Below are 22,246 nucleotides of genomic sequence, written 5' to 3'. Positions count from 1 at the left end.
ACTGTGAATTCTAATTTTTCAAGTCTTGGTGCATGAAATGTTAGCCACCCCTGTTCTAGGGGAATGAGATACCGTAAAGCATTGCAGGTCTGCAGTTGCTTTTGCAACTAGGGTGAAAATTAGTTTTAACACGGGATTTTTTTTTACTTTTGCCAAAGGCCTGAATATAATCCACTTTGAACTTTAATGATCAATGTTTGTTTGCTTTGTTTTACTTTAGATTATGATTGTTTTACTTGCTGTGTTTTTCCGCTATGCTTTGGGAATTCACCTAGAACACAGCCTGGTAATAGGTAGAATACAAACTATAATAAATGAAGTTCCTGAAAAGCAGAATATAAAATATCAAACAGCATATTTACCTACCTAAGGGTGTTTCTACAGAGTATAACCATATAGAAACATCATCTTGTATTCCCTTTCATGCAATAGCTGCCCTTCCCATTGTACTCCAAGTCTCACCCATGTGAAGAAATGCAGCTGGGCCAGTGGGCACTACTAACCATAGGGAGACTAGACACCACTGCTATTGAGTGGGAAGATGAACCCTGTATAAGGGTTCACCCAAAGGATATTTGGGACTCTAGTTTGAGGTATTTCTGCAGCAATCCTGAAGAGTGGCTATATTCTTTAAAGAGGTAAAGAAATTTCTACTAGACCTGCAATCTGGTTGTCCTCTGGTGGACTAATCTCTTCAGGGATAAGGATAAGCTTCTGTAGCTCAATAGGAGCTTTTTTTTTTTTTTTGAGACAGTATAAAGCATACTGGAGCTGGAATCTCTAATCAGAAGTCCTCTACTACCAAATTAGAAGAAATGAGAGCTGAGATACTTGCTGAGGGCAGAGGTAAGACAACCCCTACAGCAGCTGGCCTGGAGTAGCTTACATACAGCTGTATAGATAATCAGCTCTATTTTGGTTCAGGGCTCTGTGCACTGAATGCTTTGATGACAGAGGATGTTTTTGTTGATGCATGCAAAGTGATCAACTTCAAATGGGCCACCACACTTGTTTTTGCACTATGCAGCAGTGAGTCTTTAGGATGGTGAGTAATGTGCAGAGTATCATATTTGTTTTTGATGCAGAGCAATTGTACCACTCAACTCCATGGCTTTGATTTGGGCTGATAGCAGGTGTCTGAGAAACTCCTGCTTGACTTGGATCTTGGCAAGGCACATTCTACAGGATCTACTGCAGCATCAGCTATTTAATATGGGAACATCTGTCCACTTGCCTGGTTATGGTCTGGAGCAAAAGCAAGGATAACATCCAGTGAGGGACATCACTTTACCACAAATGTAGTTCCTGAGCCCACTCACTGTGGGTTTCTTCGTGCCAGTTATTTTGAAGCAGAAAAAAAAAAAATTTGTTTTTTGGGTTGTACTGCTTAAAAGTGTTGATGCTGCAGTAAAGCAAGGCAACTAAAAACAGGAAAACTGAAAAACACAATTTAAAGGATTTTGAAAAAAATATCTGGAGAGCAAGTGCACATCCATGCTGTGCTCAGACAAAAGGACTGAGGAAGTTCACAAGGCAACAGCTACAAGGGATCTCTTGCACATGCTCAGTAGAACTCAAAAGCTCTACTCTAGGAGTGGCCTACTCTGATCATCAAGAGCCACAAACAAATCTGGTTTTCAGGATTTCCACAATGAATATGCTTGAGATAGATTTCCCAAATGGAGGCAGTGAATGCAAGTCTCATGCATATTCATTGTGGATATACCAAAAAACAGGCCTGTTTGTGGCTCTTGAGGACCAGAGTTGGCCACCCTCACTATTAGCTAGGACAGACAAGTCCACTTGGTGCTGTTGGATAACATCACCTCACATGTAATGGCTAATGCTGCCTGAAAATTATATGCATTTACAGACTGGAAGGAAGCAGAAAGGTCAAGTCATGACATCTTTAATTACACAATTACATTTTTTTTTTTTTTAAAAGCAGATAAAGAGTAAACTAAATCATGCATTTTCCTTTTTTAAATTAAGGAAATTAAATCCAAACTCAAGTGTTATGGAGGTGAAAATTCTTCCTGTGTTATATCCCACTGTAAGACATGAGGGCCTTGGAGAAAAAGTATTACATGAACTGTTAAACATTTTCCATGTTCTAAAGTACAGTGTGTCTTCCTGCCATTCAAGTCCAGTATTGTACCTTGCTGAAAATACCACTGCTCTTGCATGCACTATAAAATATAAAGTGCTCAGACATTAGGCAGTCTAAAAGAACAAATCTAACTATGTTCTGCTTTTTAATAGCTATTTGATAAAAATGTAAAATTCTGTTTTCCCTTCACCTCAAACATGTTTTACAAGTAAAGTGACAGTGACATAGCATACAAAAACTGGCTCAATAAAAGTACTTCAGAATTTCAGTAGAGGAGAATCCACTTCCAGGTTCTCTTTGGATGCCTCAGGACTCAGATTAATGAGTGGAGAACTCAGATCTATTAGCTGAAGAGAAAAAAAAAAAGATACATGATCAAGAACTGTATTGACCGTATACACAGTAAATCAGATAACAGGCATTAGGAACTTCCACTGTTAAGGAAACCAATTGTTCTCAAAATTCAGTGAAAGCCATCACAACCTTAGGTGGAAACATGCACCCACTCAGAGCATTTATTCTTGACTCCGGTTGCAACTAACCAAGTTCTTGCTACAATACCAGAGAATTTAAAATGTTCTGGTTTGTATTTTACTATTGTGCAAATTTGAGCTAGAAGTACATTGTACCCCAGGAGTGGGCAGGGAAGTATATAGTTCACAGCCAGACATCAGAGAGCCAGGAACCACCTAAAAAGATCAGCATACATTTTACAAAGCTAGATTATGGGGTTTTGGCAGATTAATTATCCTTTCACCAAGGTCAATCTGTCCCCTACTTCTGACTGAGGTACATCACTCATATTACTGAATGTTTCACATATAGTGGACTCCCCATTTTCCCTTTTGTTGAACGCCAATGTTCTCACATTTAAAATTTAGATTTTCAAAGTCACCTGTCCTTCAGAATGTCATGGTCTTAGGAAAGACCAGCTTATTGCTTTGTTGTACTATTTTGTCAGACCCCCACAGCAGAGTGTGCAATTCCATCTTGTCCTGCTACACCAGTCCAGCCCTGACAAGTTCATTCTCCCCCTACCAGCAGATGAGGCAGACTATACAGATTTCTACTGTGACATCACTGCAACTAGGTAAAATGGGGGTGCTAGCAGCAGCGATCCAATATATTCTGCCTCCAGCAGATGGTGGGCTGGTTGGTGCAGCAGCTAGATGGATTTGGCAAATCAGACCCCTGGGCCTGGCCATTGGCTTAGGTCAGCAGTGCAAGCTCCTTGCTATGCTTCCAGCCCTTGCAGGAGAGGTTGGATGAGTTTGTTGCAGTAGGAAAAAAAAAAAAAAAAGATGCAGATAAGTGCCTTTTACTTACCTTTCTGAGAGGAGGTTGTCTTTCCTCCTTGTTTGTTTCCTTGTCCATTCTGTGTCCCACACCCATTAAGAACATGCCATACTGGGTCAGACCAAGGGTCCATCAAGCCCAGCATCCTGTTTCCAACAATGGCCAATCCAGGCCATAAGTACCTGGCAAGTACCCAAACACTAAGTCTATTCCATGTTACCGTTGCTAGTAATAGTGGTGGTTATTATCTAAGTCAACTTAATTAATAGCAGGTAATGGACTTCTCCTCCAAGAACTTATCCAATCCTTTTTTGTTTTTTTTTTTTTTTAAACACAGCTATACTAACTGCACTAACCACATCCTCTGGCAACAAATTCCAGAGTTTAATTGTGCGTTGAGTGAAAAAGAACTTTCTCCGATTAGTTTTAAATGTGCCACATGCTAACTTCATGGAGTGCCCCCTAGTCTATTATCCAAAAGAGTAAATAACCGATTCACATCTACCCATTCTAGACTTCTCATGATTTTAAACACCTCTATCATATCCCCCCCTCAGCTGTCTTCTCCAAGCTGAAAAGTCCTAACCTCTTTAGTCTTTCCTCATAGGGGAGCTGTTCCATTCCCCTTATTTTGGTAGCCCTTCTCTGTACCTTCTCCATCGCAATTATATCTTTTTTGAGATGTGGCGACCAGAACTGTACACAGTATTCAAGGTGCGGTCTCACCATGGAGCGATACAGAGGCATTATGACATTTTCCGTTTTATTCACCATTCCCTTTCTAATAATTCCCAACATTCTTTGCTTTTTGACTGCCGCAGCACACTGAACAGACGACTAGATCTCTTTCTTGGGTTGTAGCACCTAATATGGAACCTAACATTGTGTAACTATAGCATGGGTTATTTTTCCCTAAATGCATCACCTTGCACTTGTCCACATTAAATTTCATCTGACATTTGGATGCCAAATTTTCCAGTCTCACAAGGTCTTCCTGCAATTTATCAATCTGCTTGTGATTTAACTACTCTGAACAATTTTGTATCCTCTGCAAATTTGATTATCTCACTAGTCGTATTTCTTTATAAATATATTGAAAAATAAGGGTCCCAATACAGATCCCTGAGGCACTCCACTGCCCACTCCCTTCCACTGAGAAAATAGTCCATTTAATCCTACTCTGTTTCCTGTCTGTCATTGCGATATAATTTGTACCCTGGTATAGCACTGTCCCATTGGTTGTCCTCCTTCCACCATGTCTCTGAGATGCCAATTAAGTCTATGTCATCATTCACTGCTATACATTCTAATTCTCCCAACTTACTTCTTAGACTTCTGGCATTAGCAAACAAACATTTCAAAGTTTGTTTTTTTGTTTGTATTTTCATTCTGCCTTTTAATTGATAGGGATAAGTTAGAATTTTTTAGCTCAGGTGAGTTTTTAGTTTCAGGCACTTGGACTACTTTTCTTATTATTGGAACCTCACTGTCGGGATGCTCTAATTCTAATGCATCATTAGTATCCTTTGAAGATACTTCTCTCCGTACCATGCACTGCTGAGCAACTGTCAGCTTTCCCCTTTGTTCTAGTTTAAAAGCTGCTCCATCTCCTTTTTAAAGGTTAGCACCAGCAGTCTGGTTAAGGTGGAGCCCATCCCTTTGGAAGAGACTCCCCCTTCCCCAAAAGGTTCCCCAGTTCCTTACAAAACTGAATTCCTCTTCCTTGCACCATCGTCTCATCCACGCATTGAGACTCCGGAGCTCTGCCTGCCTCTGGTAACCTGCATGTGGAACAGGGAGCATTTCAGAGAATGCTACCCCGGAGGTTCTGGATTTAAGCTTTCTACCTAAGAGCCTAAATTTGGCTTCCAGAACCTCCCTCCCACATTTTCCCATGTCCTTGGTGCCCACATGTACCACGAAAGCTGGCTCCTCCCCAGCACTGTCTAAAATCCTATCTAGGTGATGCGTGAGGTCCGCCACCTTTGCACCAGGTAGGCATGTTACCAGGCGATCCTCACGCCCACCAGCCACCCACATTCCTAATAATCGAATCACCATCTATGACTGCCAACCTAACCCTTCCCTCCTAGGTAGTAGACCTTGGGGAGATATCCTTGGTGCAAAAGGACAATGCATCACCTGGAGAGCAGGTCCCTGCTACAGGATCCTTTCCTGCTGCACCTGGTTGATGCCCTCCAATCATGAGACCTTCTTCCTCCAAGGCAGCACCAGGGCTGCCAGTCTGAAGTTGGGACTTGGCTGCTACTATGTCCCTGAAGGTCTCATCTATATGCCTCTGTCTGCCTCAGCTCCTCCAGGTCTGCCACTCTAGCCTCCAGAGATCGGACTCATTCTCTGAGAGCCAGGAGCTCTTTGCATCGCATGCACATGTACAACTTCTCACCCACGGGTAAAAAGTCATACATATGACACTTGATGCAAAAGACTGAGAAGCCCCCCTCTAGCTGCTGGGCTGCTGCCTTCATCTCAATTTTGTTCAGTTCCTAGTTAAGTTTTAGGTTGCTATGGGAGTAGGAATGTGTCTAACTAATGTCCTTTAAATGTATTAGTGAATTCACTATATATGTCTGGTAGTGGCCTACAAGGGACTGATCAAACTCTCAATAAAGTTTTTGTTGGTTTTTTGTTTTTCTGAAAGTGGCACCTGCCTATAAATTAAAGGATGAGCTAGGGGTGGGTGGGTTGGAAAATCCAAACAGTCTAACTTCAGTTAGTAAGCCAGAGTGACTCACTGCTCTCTTGATTATCAAATGTTGGTACCTAATCAAACCAAATCACACTACTTCAACACCTTTCCAAGGTGAGTAACTGATCTGAACTTTTCAACCTTTTTACTTAAGTATACACTGCTCCTAGCTTATTTCTAGCTTCTGGCTAATTTTTTTTTTTTTTTAAATACACTCAGTTCTGCTGACCATTTAAAAATACAAACAGTCTAACTTCTGTTTATTCGCTGCCTTACTGACTATTAAAAACACAAACACAAAATAATATTCCCAAATAGTTAACTTTGCCTCAATACTTTTGAAAAAGACAATGTCCCAAGCAAAAACTTACTGATTCCTTTCAGCCACCAGCAGGGTGATCCTCTCCTCTCAGTGCTCCCTCAGTTTAAAAAACAAACTAAGCTGTCTCTAAGTCAGGAGGGGAATTGACAAGAGCTGAGCCTCCTACAGCTCTCGCAGGCACAGGCTAGAGCAGGACACAGGTTGGCAGGGGTGAATGCCTGCAGAATGGCAAAATCTAGCAGAGGTCTGAGGTGCTGCGAGGCCTGAGTGCTTCACACCACTACAGAGCAAACAAGATGGAGTCAGCAACGTCATACTGCACATCCACCAGGTTGGTGGCCTTGTCTGTGGGGGTGAGTCTTCTCTGGTTGCACAGTTGGACTGCGGACACCTGGTCCAAGATGCGACTGGGGAAAATTTACCCTTCAAGGGTCGTTTGCTCTTTGGGGAGGAACTTGGCCAGTTTGTTAAGAATCTTTGAGACCAAGCCCCAGCATTTACTGGAAGATAAGTGTCAAGCCTTTTATAAAACCCAGTTTTGGCCAGGTAGGCAGGCCTTTGGAGCTGCTTCATTTGCACTCTCAGGCTCCAGGGGCTGGAGTCTGTACTTTTGTCATGCCAGAAGTTAGAGGGGATCCAGCCATTGCCTCTCAAGTTGGTAAAGCCTCCTCATGAAGTTTCATGGATTCACTCACGACGCCAGTAGGCCACTTACAGGAGTTTTACAGAGTGGACCCGTATAAACAGCCAATCTATGGGTTCTGGACATAATCCACCTTGGTTACTGCCTTGATCTGCCTGGTTCCATTCGGGATGCCTTTTATGGTGTCCCCTTGTTCAGCACTGCTCAAGCAGCAGGCAGGTCGCAAGACTCAAGTTGCAACTCTTGTGGGAGGTGGTGCCCATGGTGGAGTGTGTCCAAGGGAGTAATTCCATTTATTTTGTTGTCTAAGAAGGGTCTTTTTGTCCTATCCTGGATCTCAAAGAGGTGAACCACTGTCTCAGAGTTCTGCGTCTTTGCGCTTTATTTTGGCTGTGGTGCTACAAGGGGAGTTTGTCTCGGCTGAATATCTCAGCTTATTTACTCATCCCCTCATCTGCAGTGCTCCTGTGCACCATAGGAATACTTCCAATTCTGGGCCCTGCTGTTCAGGCTTTCGACCCCATTACGGTCTTCACCAACATGATGGTGGTATTGGCTGCAGTCCTCTGGTCCAAGGGAATAAGTGTTCACCCTTAACTCGAATGGCTGATTCTAGCACTGTCTCACAAGGCAGTAGAAGTGGCCTGTCATGTGCTCAGCTCTTAGAAGGCTTGGGCTGGGTAATTGTTTTTGCCAAACGTTTGTAGCAGTCCCTGTAGTACCTAGGGGAGCAGTTAGACACAGGCAGGCCAGGTTTTTCTAGTGGATGAGAAAGTGCACAAGTTACTCAGTTACATGGGTTTTTGGGCTTGCCTATCCCCTCAGCATGGGGTTATCTGCAGGTGCTCAGCTTCATGGCAGAGTCTTGATTTGGGGCCAGGGCTCACATGCAGCTCCCTCCAGGTGTCCCTTCTAGCACATTGGTCTCCCCAGACCCAGGAATATGAAGTGTGACTTCCACTGAGCCAGTCTGATGGTTGTTGGATCCCTGCAACTTGCTAAAGAGTCAGTCTGGCTACACTAGCTTGGATTCTGGTCACCACGGACACGAGTCTTTCTGGCCTGGGGATTCACTATCAGACCCCAGTGGCACAGGGGACTGTTCTGAGAGGAGGCCTCATGGTCCATCAACTGGCTGGAGACCTGGGTGATTCGTCTGACCCCCCATTTCCTCCTGATAATTCAAGAAGGAATGTGGTTATCTATAAAAAATCTAACACAGGAATAGTTCTTTTAGCAACTAGCTTACCTTTCATCTTTGTTTTTTTGGCTCTGCAGTTTCCTCTTGAAACTTTCATCCTTTCAACTAGATGTAAGAGCCTCTACCGGGCTATGGCACCACAAGCATTCACTTTACAGCTACCTGGGGTTCCCCACCCCGTCCCACTTATAGCCCCCTTCCTCCCACCCATTGCAGCAAGTCTTGACAGATGCCACAGGCTAAAGCATCCTCCAGAACCCAGTATGCATACGTTCCAAGGCTAGCCCGGTGTTTCCTAACCCTCTCCTGGACACACCTAACCAGCTGGGCTTTTTAGGATTGCCACAATATGCACGAGATAAAATTTGCATACTCATCTACAGCATATGCAACTTTCTCATGCATATTCATTATGGATAGCCTGAAAACCCAGCTGGTTAGGTGTGCCTCCAGGAGAGGGCTGGGAAACTAGCACAACAGATCTCAGCCATTGCATAACCATGCATTCCCCCCCCCTCCCCCCTCAAGGGCCGTGGAATGCAAGTTCTGCAACCCCAGGCCAGAGCAGAACTGCAGCCACTGAGCCTGGCTTTGCCATATACTAAAAAATCAGTAGCATCACCGAGCCATAATCCTAAAGTTAAAACGGCATTTTTATAGGAGCAAAAGAAACCTAGATATAAGCAAGAATATTTGGAGAGGAAGGATGTTGGTGGATAGGATATTAGACTGTAAAATGATTGCAGTCCTCTGACTCGTATAGAAGGGTCAACTTCATAAACCCATCCCATGCCTGGAGTATCAGTCTGCTGCCTTACCCGCCCCAAGGAGGGCTTCTGTGAAAAGTTGCGATGCACTTCAGGAGTGTTAGCAAGGTCAATGAGAGGTCTACTTTCAGTTTCCAAAACAGCAGGCTTTTCAACAGCTGCAAGATCAATGAGCAATACCTGAAAATAGATGGAAAGTAGTTAGGGCAGGCTTTGTTCTTCTACTTCAATCCATTAGGGTGAGATTAGGAAGACAGGCTCCAAGACAAAAGGAGCAGGGAGGGAAGCTGGACATGGAAAGATGGACAAAAAAAATGGAACCTGGGAAAAAAAGGACTGCTGGTAGGGATGCAAAACCCACTTGTCTGGACTGATCTGTGGTATTCCAAGAACCAATTTTCCTTTCATGCCTTTCCAGCCAGAGTTCAAACGTTACATAAAACACAGTAAATATATCAAACTGGAAGTCTTCAGAGTAGAAGTTACAAAGCTCAATACATACATGGCATATAATCCCAAATTCTTGCTTTGGTCACTGAGATGGTTGGATTCAGCCAGATCAAGGGGACCCTATGTGACACCTTAGCTAAAGATTCCATTTCAGGCCAGTTTGGGAAAGATTGCATTGCTCAGTCTGCAGGTGGTGACATTTCGTGTCTGCTTTCTCACCTATTCTGAGAGAGCCTATCTTTCTGGCTTTAATTTGGTTTAAGGAAAAGCAGACACGAAATGTCACCACCTGCAGACTGAGCAATGCAATCTTTCCCAAACTGGCCTGAAATGGGATCTTTAGCTAAGGTGTCACATAGGGTCCCCTTGATCTGGCTGGAGTGAAACAAACCCCAATTTAGCATAAAACAACTAGGCCTAACAAAAACTAGCCCAAAAATCAAACCTGACTAACCACCAGAATCAGGTCAGGCAGGGCTGTGACTGGACCTGCACCATCTACTGGAGACAGAGTAAGACTGAGGGGCTGTGACTGGCACAGGGGCATATATGGCTCCGCCCACAAGTTTTAGTCTGTCTCCATCTACTGGTGCGGAGTCACAACCCAGGTGTCCTGGACTGATCCTGGTATGTACAGGGAAAAGGAATGATCCTTTAAAAGGGCATCTTTGTAAGATCTGCTTTGGTTGCTGCGTCTGCTGACCAATTCCGCAGCAATAGCTGTGTTCTGGCCACCATCACTGAGGCCACTCCTCTGGTTGAGGTATGGACTAGATCCAAGCCCATGTCATCTAGAAAGGCAGCAGAGGGTTCCATTACTGCTCTGGAATTCACTCCAGAGGTCATCCACCTCTTGAGAGAGAGGAGTAGGAATGAACAAGCTACCTGGGCACAAGAAGCCATCTGTAAGGTCATTGCTATTGCATCAAAGACCTGTTTAAGGATGGACTCCAGTCTATCGTGCACATCCTTCAAGGCCGCTCCTCCCTCCACTGGGATAGTTGTTCGCTTAGAAACAGACCAGCGTATCCACTTTAGGGAAAACACAAACGCTCTCTCACTGCCAGATCCAGTGGGTATAGAGCTTCTAACACTCGTCCCCTTTTAAAACATTCTTCTGGGGCATCCCATGCCAGGTCAATCAACTCCTGGATGGCTTCCAGTACCAGAAAGTAGCGAGAGGCTTTCCATGGGTAAATCAGAATGGGGTTCTTATTTGGTTACAGAATCCACCCCAGGAACTCCCAGCATCTTCAGGGTCTGGGAAACTAGGGCCGGCAATTCATCTCTATGGAAAAACCGTAACATGGTCCGATACAGTTCTAAACCAGGGGGAATGTTCCCCTCTTCCAAGGATTCTATCTTCCTCTTTGTTCATGCCATCCAGGTCCCTGCCAGGGATACCCTTGGTGAGTGAGGCATGCCTAGAGGTCTGCCAATAGGTCTGGGGGAGGGAGGGCTTACCGGCTGAGGTTCTGTCTGGACAGGGGCAAGTGAGGTAGCAGACTGCATCTGTATGAAGGCCCTGGAAAAATTCCATCCAAGAGAAGGCAACCAGGTCCATGCCTAGCCCAGGAGGGATTGGTATAGGTGCTGTTGAATTTCCCTCTCCCATGGCTGACCCAGTCCCAGAGGTACTGGGATCCAGAGTACTTCCAGTTAAGGCTGTGGCTAACTCATCCTCCGAATGGGAGGAGCCAGGCTTAGCAAAGTCCGGGGAGGCCAACTCTCCCTGGGCTTCCTCACAGTGCTGAGGAAAGTCAGAATCCAGGTCAGACTGCGAAGCCCTAATATGATAATTAGCACAGAGAGAAAGGTGTTTGTTTCTTGGCTATCAAAGCCATTGGTGGCAGTAACTTGTGTTCTGTTGGCTCGTGCTTAAAATTTTATGTGCAGATTTTAGGTGCCTAGGCAGGATGTGGCAAGGTGCATGCACAGCCAATGCACCCAGCTTTACCTGTAGTCTGTGCTTAGTAGGTTGTATGTGTATGTACACACCAGTTATGCACACAGTGCGTGCGCAGAGCAAATGCACTGTGTGTGCCAACATTCTATGGAGGGCAATATGGCATGCACAAAGACGCATGCAAGATGGCACCTCTGGCCTACCATGCGACCAAGCCTAGAGCAGGGCCTAGCCCACCAGGGGGCTGCTCAACCCACTTCCCCTTACCCCAACGGATCAGGAACAACATCAGTATGGCGCACTGAGTAAGGAGACTGGAAGTCTTACCAAAACCCCTCCAAATGTCTCCGAATCTGGAGGTGAATTTTTTTTTTTTTTTAATTTCCTTGGGCTCAGCGCTTACCAGCTAAGTACAGACACTGTCTCTGGCTGCGAGGGGGAAGAGGGCTTTGGCAGTCACCGCCACACTCAGCTTCCTGCACTCACTGCCTCCAGCTGCTTAAGCAGCAAAGTCCATGCCTGGAACCGGCTATCAGACCAAGGTACACCTCTGAGGGATCTCTGAAATCACCTCAGGAATTCTCAGCTGGGGGATGGACATTTAGGTATCACTGCAGGAGAGCAAGGCTCAATTTTTTCTCCAATTTAAAATATAGAATTCTTCTTCCAAAAACTACAGCAATCCCCATAGGGAAAGGTACATCTACCAGATGCTGGAGTCTGAGAAATACTTAAGGGCTGAGGTCACCGCAGGGGTGTATCTAGGATGACTTCAGCTTTGAACCTGACTCCATCTCCATCTGCTGGCAGGCTTGCATTACCCATTGGTCCTGAGTCCATCTTGCTACACTCTAGGAAAATAGCATTAACTGCCAGCACTCAAAACAGTAACAACCCTATCTATGAAAAGGCAAATATGCAAATATTACACCAGGCCCTAATACACCAATGCACCTCCTATTAGGAAAAAGAAAATAAGGATCTATTGCAATGTACACAAACTACAATGCTAGCAGAATACCTCATATCGGTCACATATGACCGTCAATCATAGACTAAAGAGACCTTAAAGTATAAATAGAAAGGTACAGACCTAAACTGAACTAGAAATTGCAACAAGCCATACTCTTATGCATTACAATAGCCACCATTCCTCACACAACAACAAAAAAATATATATATAAAATCCCTTCTAAAGTCATATTACTAAAATACATTAATGCAACTACATAAAATATCCAAGTAAAAACTTTTTTTTAAATTTCTAGAACCAGAATAAAATATTTCAGAACAGCAGACAAACACTCAATTAAAAATAAGGTTAAAAATCCCCTGCTCGCCCCTAGGAAAGTTTGATTCCAAATACCTAGAGCATATGCACGCATGTTCCTCAATATTCTCTATCCCGCAATCATGCTCACTGAGTCACACACACACTCACACTAGAAAGTACAGATTCCCTCGCTGACACGATCAGTCACATACTCAGATGTTGACAGTCACATTCTCACTGATACACACTCAGATGCTGACACACATGAGCAGTCACACACTTACATAGACTGACTGCTGACAAATGCCCAGACATTTATGCACTCTTCTCCCTCCTCCACGATTTAAAAGCTGCACCATCTGCTGAGAATAAAAAAAACAAAGAAAAAAAAAAAACAAAACCCAACAACTTTATACTCATTGGTGGTTACAGGGGTCTAAGCAAAGCCCTGGGACAATGGTGTATGTGGGCTGCCTGTTGCTAGGGGAAATTGTGCCTCTTGCTGTGGGAAGCACAAGCTGCAAGCCTCAGTACACTATTTAATTTTTTTTGTTCTGTTTTGCTGGGGCCTGCACAGGAGACTCTCCCTCCTGTCAACAGTTTGAGCTGGGCAGGAGAGGCAGCTGAAAGTGGGGGAGAGGATCTAGGAGAGCCGTGAGAGGATAGGGAACTCGCAAAACACACAGACAGTGAAAGGGGACTAAGTGCCGCTGGATTCACATTTCTGGCTGTCAGGTTTCTCACCAGGTACAGGAGGCCACAATGCCCACCAGGAATGCAGTGGAATGGGCCAAATATAAATATAGATAGCAGGGAGCTCCTATTACGTGAGAAGCACAGAGCAAAGTGTTAGCTGCAGTGGCTCTGGAAGCACGAGGCCGCTGTGACCAAACACCAACTGCATGATTGTGTGGTCCGACCCACGAGGGCATGCCTGAAGCCCCAATAGGCCAATCCACCCCTGTTCCAGGACCCATTGGTCCGATGTGATCTTAGTCCACTCTTCCTAGAAGTGGGATAAGAGTCATCATACAACTTGGGATCTATTCATTTAATGGGCACTTGTCAGGTACTTGTGATTTGATTGACCACTGCTTGATGGATTCTTGATCTGACCCAGTATGGCATCTCTTATGTTCCTCCGAGGAGTGGACTAGCCTGACTTCATTGCAAGGATTTTCCTCCTTCAGCCCCCTGACCAAAAATTATCCCTGAGGTAACCTCAAAAGGACTGCTGCTTTATCGAGCTCTGCTTCTGCCCTGAAGCTGAAGAACTCTTGCCGGTGCAAATTTTCTTGATATCCCGGAAGCAGGAACAGGATGGAAGTCTTGCCCCTCTTATCCTCCAGCAACCTATTCCCCTTTGATTATTCCAAACGCTTAACTGTCCCATGTCCTCCCCAAATAGCTTTCCCTTAAAAAGGGAGATTACACAGTTGTGACTTTGACCACACATGCAGCCTCCATGCTGCTATGGCTCAGACCTTGCTTCCGGCAGACGTCCGAACCAAATCATACAGCGCATTTGCCATATAGGCCATCCCAGCTTCCAACTAGACCACCTGCTTGGAGTTGCCCACCAGGGTAGATTCCTTCTCCAAAGCCTTCTGCACCAGCACAAACAGGCCATCTGCATCAAACTACCACAGATTATTGGTCGAAGGCTAAAAGCAGACTGCTCAAACAACCTTTTCAAAGGAATCTTCAGCTTTCAGTCCTGACATCCTTCAGTGTGGCTGACCCAGCCACTGGGATGGTAGTCTTTTGTCACCAAGACCAAAGCATCCACCTTGAGAAGCATCAGAAGCTCCAAGGTCTCCTCTTGTCAATGGATACAACTTTTGTCATTACCCTGACTAACGAGGCTTGCTGTAGGAGTATCCCACTCCGCTCACCAGCTTCACCTTCTTAAGCAATGGAGAAGCCTTTGGTGGTCCCAGTAATCCATCTAGAACCAGGTCCACCCCTCAGACTCTTCCTGGGTGACCTTGATCCCTGGCTCTCCCAGAACATGGGGAATAAGAGGCTGCAACTCTTCCATCTGGAATAAGACGGACAACCCTTGGGTCATCCCCCTTCAGTGATCGGGGATTCCTCCGGGTCAGACAAGTCCTTGCTCACATCCGGACTGGCATCCATAGAACAGTCTCCAGGATCACCTCCCAGATCCTCCTGTGGCTTGGCCGATCCTTCGGACTCCATAGAGGCCCCTTCCTCATCTGCAGGAGGACATCCAAGACCCAGGCAACAAAGCAAACCCCCCATCCTACTGGACAGGGACATTTTGGCTTCTGGGCCGGGGTAATTTACCCCCTGCTCCCCTCTTGGACAAGTAGGCCTTGTGAAGGAGCAGAACAAAATCTGCTGGCCCCTCATCCAGCATGCCTTCCTAGGCTCTCCCCTATCATAGTCCTCAGATATTGCCTGGACCTTGAGGTGTCCCCTGGATTCCCTAGAATTTGCCTGCTTTTTGCCACATGCATTTACAATGGCTACTGCGCCCTTCGTCCCACCAGGAGCCTCTTTTGGCCTACTGCCTCCGCAGAGGTTCCTCTCCTCCCCCTCCCCCCAAGGCACATTCTAAACAGAAGGTAACAGTTGAGACATGTGTCTGAAACCACAGGTTCTCCTGTGCTCCAAAGCTGGCACCATGAGTGCAATGCACTCTGTGCTTTTGCATCAGCACCCCTGTAGTGATCAACAGAAAACTTGCTGGCCACACAAGTCACTTCCTCCAAACTGCCCCAGACCTATGGTGCTGCTGCCGAGGACCCAGCAATTCTCCTCTCCCTGGTGCTTGTTGCTCCAAAGCACCACCCGATCGACCCGCTTTTCACTGCCTATTTTGTTTTAAAGGAACAATGCTTCTATTGAAAGCCTCAAAAAAAAAAAAAAAAAGCTATACTTCCCTGCTCCTGGCAATGTGGGAGAGAAGGAGAGGGAACCGGGACCCCTGGCTTTCAACCCCTCTGGATGCTATGGGAGGAGTCAGACTAGAGATCACCAATTCCCCTGTTCTACCTGAGGGGTGGGCCCACAAAGGTACCTAACAGCTCAGGGAGCACCTCTATCTTCTCTTTCCTTTTACTTTTCTCAGACTGCAGGTTTGCTGGCGACAAATACTGAGGTACTACAGGGTAGCACACTTTTGTAGTAGTGCCTGAAATGCATTCTCTGCCTCCATCTGCTGGTAGGGATGCAAAACCCACTTGTCTGAACTGATCTGGGCTATGAACAGGAACTGATGTTAGCTGGCTCACCAAATGCAAGATAAAGTATAATTCCACCCTGGTCAAGTGCAGATTCGGTGGGAGTGCCTGCAATTTATGAAGGACCATCAATGTTTACTATCTTTGGAGCTCCTTTAAAGTCCTCATATCTGAAACTGGTATCCTGGGCCTGGAATTCAGTCTAGAACTCCTAGACAGGATGTAATTGGGACTGCATCTTATGTCAGTGTGACGATCTCTTGCAACACTTCAGGTGGAGATAAAAGTCTATAGCCACAACAGAACACACAACATGGAGGAAGGCAGCTTGTGCTACCTCCATGTTTCCACATTCAGTTTAAGCACAGCTAGAATTCTTCAACACAGAAAAGATCAATTGGAAAAACTGTAGAGCTGTCTACGCCAATAGAAGAGAAGAGAAGAGCAAAAGAATGGTTGCAGACCTCATCTGGCTGACTTGCAGTTGCTTCTTTCCAGACTTCACTCTTTGTCTCCTTTGCTTCTGGTGAGAAGTTTAGAGTAAAAGGTGCCAAAAGTGGAGCGGCATTTTCATCAAAGAACAATGTTGGATTATAAGCAATTTGAGACTTTGTTTCTTTAGTCTGTTCAGAACTGAGAGAAGAGAACAAGACAGACAATTTTTCGTGAAGATTTGATTGCAAATATCTGCACAAAAATAGCTTTAGATCTAGGTTCTGAGCATTAGTAAATACATGGACTCATCAAGTTACATACTTTCTTTTGAAATATTCATAATCAAATATTCCAAGATTATGGGAAATTCCAATCAGACCACCCCATCACAGTATAATGTTCAAAAGTATTTAAGAAAATGTATATTTTCACCCAGGGATCAAACTTTAACAAGTCTAGAGATTTAAAGAAATCAGATTAGCGACAGAAGCCAATATCCTAGCTTTCTAAAATGTTAAAGAAAACTGGGCCCTAAGGAGTCCTGAGAATTTCCATTTCAAGAAATGTTTTGCTTTTGAAAACTGTTCAAAATTAGACATCTGCTTTATTAATGGAGAAATTACTTACCTGATAATTTTGTTTTCCTTAGTGTAGACAGATGGAAACAAGACCAATGGGTATTTTGCTCTCCTGATAGCAGACTGAGTCAGATTTCAAAGCCGACGTCAGCCTACATATACCCGTGCAGCATGCTTAGCTCTTCAGTATTCTCCTCGAAAAGCCAGTGTGGATATATGTTGCTTGATACTTGATTACACTTGAATGTACTTGATTCCGAACAGGAGAGATCCTTTAAGAGGTATTTTTGTGAGATTCGCCTTGGAAGTCGCATCAGCCGACCAGTTTCGGAGCCATAATTGTCTTCTGGCCGCCACTGCAGTGGCGACACCCCTGCATGATGTGCACATGAGGTCAGCGGTAGCATTGTCAGGAAGGAGACCGCAGGTACCATCACTTCTCTGGGTGTGGTAGCGTCTCTGGAGAGGATCAAACAGGAATGTGCCACCAAGGCACAGCAGGAGGCAATTTGTAGCGTCATTGCTGAGATAAAGGACTGCTTAAGGATGGCTTCCAGCCTTTTGTCTTGGGCATCCTTCAGTGCTGCTCCTCCCTCCACAGGGATTGTGGTGAGTTTTGAGACCACACAGATCATAGTGTCCACTTTTGGGAAGTGTAGAAGTTCCTTGGCCGTGGGTCCAGCAGGTATAGGACTTCTAGTGCCCGTCCCCCTTTAAAACTGGCCTCTTGAGCATTCCATTCCAGGTCAATCAGTTCCTTGATGGGCTCCAACATAGGAAAATAGCATGAGGCTTTACGGAGGTACACCAACATGGGATTCCTTTTAGGTTCCAATGTAGGGTCAGTGCCTGGGAGACCCAGTGTCTTCATAGTTTGGGACACGAGGGCTGGTAACTCACCTTTGTGGAAGAATCTGAGCATTGTCCGGTATGGCTCCATCCCTGGGGAGATTTCCCCTTCTTCCAGGGAGTCTATTTCCTCCTCTGAGGTGTCTGGCTCCCCATGTGGGATGATCTTGGATAGGAGAGGCATGTCTCAAGAGTCGCGGGAGGTGCTTGTACTTCTGGCAGAGTTTGAGGTAAGTGGACAGCCGGGGCTGGTTATGCCTGGACAAAGGTTTGCAGCCCTTTGAAAAATTCCACCCAGGAGAAGGTTCCTGGGTCCATGTTGATGTCAGGAGGAGTTGTAGTGGTAGCCTCGGAGGAGTTTTCCTGTGGGGGCACAGAGTTGGACATAGTTAGGTCCGGGGTGCCATCAGTGGTTCTGGATCCCGCTCCTGGCTGTGGGAGGTCTTCATTGGGCTCTCCTTGGTTCTGTTCGCACTGCTGGCATAGCAGGGATTCTAATTCAGGCTGTGCAGCTCTCAAGTGGCAGGCTGGGCAAAGGAAGGGTCCCTTGGCCTTCCTGGATGGTGGTGCCATTGTTTGTGCGAGTCTATAGCTTAAAAGTTTGTCTGTGCGAGAGTTATGCGCGTGGATGCTCTTAGTTGTGTGCGTCGGGAGCGTAGAAGTTATGCGCAGTATGCACTCGCAAGTTATGCATGCAGGCCTAGTTGTGCACGCCTCTGTGTGCACAACCCAGATGTGCGCACAGTTAAGTGTGTATCCCTACAGATGCACTCAAGTTAGGCGGCCTCGGGCCTGCTTCGCGAGTACTGGCAGTGAGGGGGGAAGATGGCACAGACGACCCCGGCAACAAGATGGCGACTCCCCCGGAGGGTCTCCATATGTGTGGACCCTCGACCAGATCAGGGCCTAGCCAGAGGAAGGCTACTCAACCCGATTTAAACCTCAGAGGAAGGTCAGTACAGCTGTTCGAGCCTTGGAGACTGGAGACTTAGAAGAAAAGGTTTCTACCTTACCTGGTCTCTGTGCTTGCCGGTCGCATGCTGGGTGGTCTCCAGCTGCGGGGAGGGGGGGGGGGGGGGGGAGAGGGAAATACCTTCACCACTGTGCTCGAATCTGCACCTGCTGCCTTTCAGCCACCCTGGGGGCAACGTGCACGCCGGGAATCGGCCAGACTAAGGCTCACCTCTGAGGGATATCGAATAGACCTCAGGAAAGTCTCGACTGGGGGAGGGACTGTTAGGTTTCACCGCAGGAGAAGTGGGGCTCTCTTCTTAAAGGTAAATTTTCTTCTCTTCTTTTTTTGTAAATGTTACACTATTCTCTTTTGGATAGTGTCTGCATCTGCTATGGGAGACTGAGAAATACTGAAGAACTAAGCATGCTGCATGGTTATATGTAGGCTGTCAGCTTTGAAATCTGGCTCTGTCTCCCATCTGCTATCAGGAGAGCACAATACCCATTGGTCCTGAGTCCATCTGGCTACACACTAGGAAATAAACTAAACTAAAGTAAATGCATTTTTCCATGCTGCAAAGCATTGTAAGAGCTAGATGCTGAGGGAGAAATGACAAGATCCATAGTTTTAAAAGGCTGCGCTTTAATTAAAGGAGTGAGTGATTAGATGCCATAAATGAGAGGTTTTACCATAAGGTTAAGCATATCACATACCTGGGAAGGGGGTCGATAAATGACATTAGGACAGATTATTCAAAAATCATTCTACAGAAAAAATATTGATGCAATCCTACCACATAGAACATAATAGATTGCTATTTAATGTCATGAATTCCATTCACTAACCAGATTTAACTATTATGATCTACTTTTGAAGTGACTAAGCAGTCAAGTGGAATAAAAATTTTAAATTAAAAAAAGCAGCCAGTCATATGATGGTAGAATGCATCTTACCCAACTACTGATTTCTTGCTAGTAGACATATTGGAGGCTTGGCGAGGCAGCATAAGCTGGGGTGAAGACCAGACTCTTGGCAGGCTTTTTGGGGTTACTGCTGGAATTCCAGACCCTCTGCGATTCAAAGGTGTAGGCAAGGCAGATGCTCGTTTTGCACTAGAGTTCATCAAAATGGACTTCGCACTTAGAACTGGGGTTTGCAGCTCCCCACGTGAAGGTGGTTTGATGGGAGTACTGGCAACAATACCACTGAAAGACAGTCAAAGTCTAAGATAGCTGAGAAACTATTTTAGATTGCTACATTATAAATTAAACACATCTGCATAAAATTCTAATACTGTTGTCCACAATACTCGAACACAGAAGGAGTCCGTGTTCTTACTGTGATGGGAACCACAAGGAAACCAATGAAAACCCATCTCATGCTGCTCTTGCTCATGCTCCCACTATTCTCAGAGTTTCCTGCTCTCATGGACACAAAGCCACAGTCTGAACCACAGAGACCAGCATTTGAGATGTTACTAAACAAGCAGTCTCTCCATTATTCTTGAGTGGTAACTACTAAACATCCTTCTCTCCACTCTCTCAACATAGTCCATACTAATTCATACCCAGTCATTCTGGATAGTATTTCTGACTGCCCTCACTCTCCCTTCCTCTTCACAAACACGATGTAGTATTAAGACAAGGTAGCAGCCAACGTTTCATTTATGACCTGGTACCACACTTTGCTTTTTTAGTTTTTGAAAGTTTACCAGGCAAGCATTGAGTCTGCCATTAAGATAAAACAGTAATTTTCAGATTTACTATACACATGTATGCACTAGTTTGCCAAACATTACTGTCAGATTCACTAAAACAGTGGTTCTCAACAGGTGAGTCAGGACACACGAGGTCCTGGGAGTTTCTGCTGGCTGGGAGCCAGGAAAAAGGGGAAATGTGCTGGGCAGGAAGGAGAGATGGAGGTGTGGGGAAGTTGTGGGATGCTCAGCAGGAAGGGGTGGTCAGATGTATGCTGGGAAGGGAAGGTCAGGAATGTTGGACAGGGATGATTGAGTAGTTGGGAGAAATGAGGTGTGATGGGGGCATGGAGGAGAATGACTGGGTACAAGAGTCAGTTTTGAGAATATGTATTTCTTCTCTCTGAAGTTTGTGTAGTAAAGGAGGAAATATTTGTTTCTAGTTTGTTTTGCACTGCATGCAGGTGGTCTTGGGGAGGGGGGGTCCGTTCCAGTTTGTTTCCAACATTTATCATTTTTTATTCTATATTTGGTGAAGGCAGGTCTGACTGAGATGAAGTACAAACCCCTACATGCTAGTAAAGTCTAGGTCTTATGTTGTATTTTCTCAATATTATGTTGCACTGGTGGTGAACTGCTGCCTTTTCATGGGTAGGGCTATTGCTGTTTCATTTCTTGGAGTTAGTGCTGCTGAGGTATGGCAGGTTTGATAAACACATACAGAGTGGGGTTTGTTTGTATTATCTTACAAGGATGGAGTTTGTGATACTGTTAAGATGACACCAGAATATCTTTTTTGTATGGGGAGTTGTACAGGGTAGAAACAGCGGCCTGCACGCGCATTGTCGGCGCACCCGGAGCACACAACTAAGACTCCCGGCGAGCACACAGACTAGCTTTGAGCCACTCCACATGCACAAATCATGGCACCGCCGGCCAAGAAAGCCAAGGGACACGCCTTCTGCCCAGCCTGCCACCTGCGCAAACCGAAGTGGCCTCTGCCCTGTGCCTGCAGTGCAAAGAGGCTCTGGGGGAACAGAGGCAAAGCCCCCCTCAACCAGTAGAGGAATCCGGCTCCACCAATGATAGTACCCTGGACCTCACTATCTCTGGCTCGGCCCCTTCTCAGATGGGCCCCCTCGGGGAATGCCGCTGGATTCAATATAGATCCAGGGATCTTTTCCTGGATGGAATTCTTCAAAGGGCTGCAAACCTTCGTCCAGGTGCAATCTGTACCACCTGTGACACAGGCACAGTCTCCACCGGAAGAGCAAAACCTTCCAGGCCCCTCTCAGCCCCGAGACATGCCTCCTCTGGGAAAAAGCCTCCCCTTAAGGGAAGAGTCAGACTCCCTGGAGGAAGGGGAAATCCCTCCAGGAATGGAACCATATTGAACCATGAAGCATTTCTTCTCCAAAGATGAGCTACCAGATCTTGTGTCTGAGCCTGAAGACGCTGGCCATCCCAGGCACAAGTACCCCAACAGAGCAAACCCAGTTTTGGTTGGGCTTCGTCAGGCCTCTTGCTATTTCCCAATGCTGCAGGCCGTACATCTGATTGATCTTGAATGGAATGCCCCGGAGGGCAGTTTCAAAGGAGGACGGGCTCTAGAAGCCCTGTACCCCCTGGAACCCTCAGCCAAAGAACTCCTATGGGTGCAGACAGAACCAAGACATTTCCCTGTACAACTCACCATACAAAAAAGATATCCTGGTGTCATCTTAACAGCATCACAAACTCCCTCCTTGTAAAATACAAACAAGCCCCACTCTGTATGTGTTTATCAAACCTGCCATACCTCAGCAGCACTAACTCCAAGGAATGAAGCGCCACTAGGAATGTAGGG

At 45.7% G+C, this 22,246-nt stretch overlaps 1 protein-coding gene across 5 annotated transcripts in view; it reads right to left on the bottom strand.

Annotated features, from left to right (window-relative positions):
* Nucleotides 1–1,893: 1,893 nt before the first annotated feature.
* Nucleotides 1,894–22,246, bottom strand: part of GTSE1 (G2 and S-phase expressed 1) — an 83,266-nt gene continuing 62,913 nt past the window's right edge. For 4 of the 5 annotated variants that reach the window (XM_029616856.1, XM_029616857.1, XM_029616855.1 and 1 more), the window contains exons 9-12: nt 19,658–19,909; nt 16,352–16,520; nt 9,101–9,229; nt 1,894–2,457 (exon numbers count right to left, since the gene is read on the bottom strand). In XM_029616856.1, the coding sequence (XP_029472716.1) occupies nt 2,368–2,457; nt 9,101–9,229; nt 16,352–16,520; nt 19,658–19,909 (640 nt within the window). In that variant the 3' untranslated portion in view covers nt 1,894–2,367. The remainder of the gene's footprint in view (nt 2,458–9,100; nt 9,230–16,351; nt 16,521–19,657; nt 19,910–22,246) is intronic. The other variant, XM_029616858.1, reaches the window with a different exon arrangement.

Source organism: Rhinatrema bivittatum, chromosome 9, assembly GCF_901001135.1.
Source record: "Rhinatrema bivittatum chromosome 9, aRhiBiv1.1, whole genome shotgun sequence".
NCBI classification, from domain to species: Eukaryota; Metazoa; Chordata; class Amphibia; order Gymnophiona; family Rhinatrematidae; genus Rhinatrema; species Rhinatrema bivittatum.
Note: the sequence above shows the minus strand (reverse complement) of the source record. Positions and strands in the feature narration are given on the sequence as shown.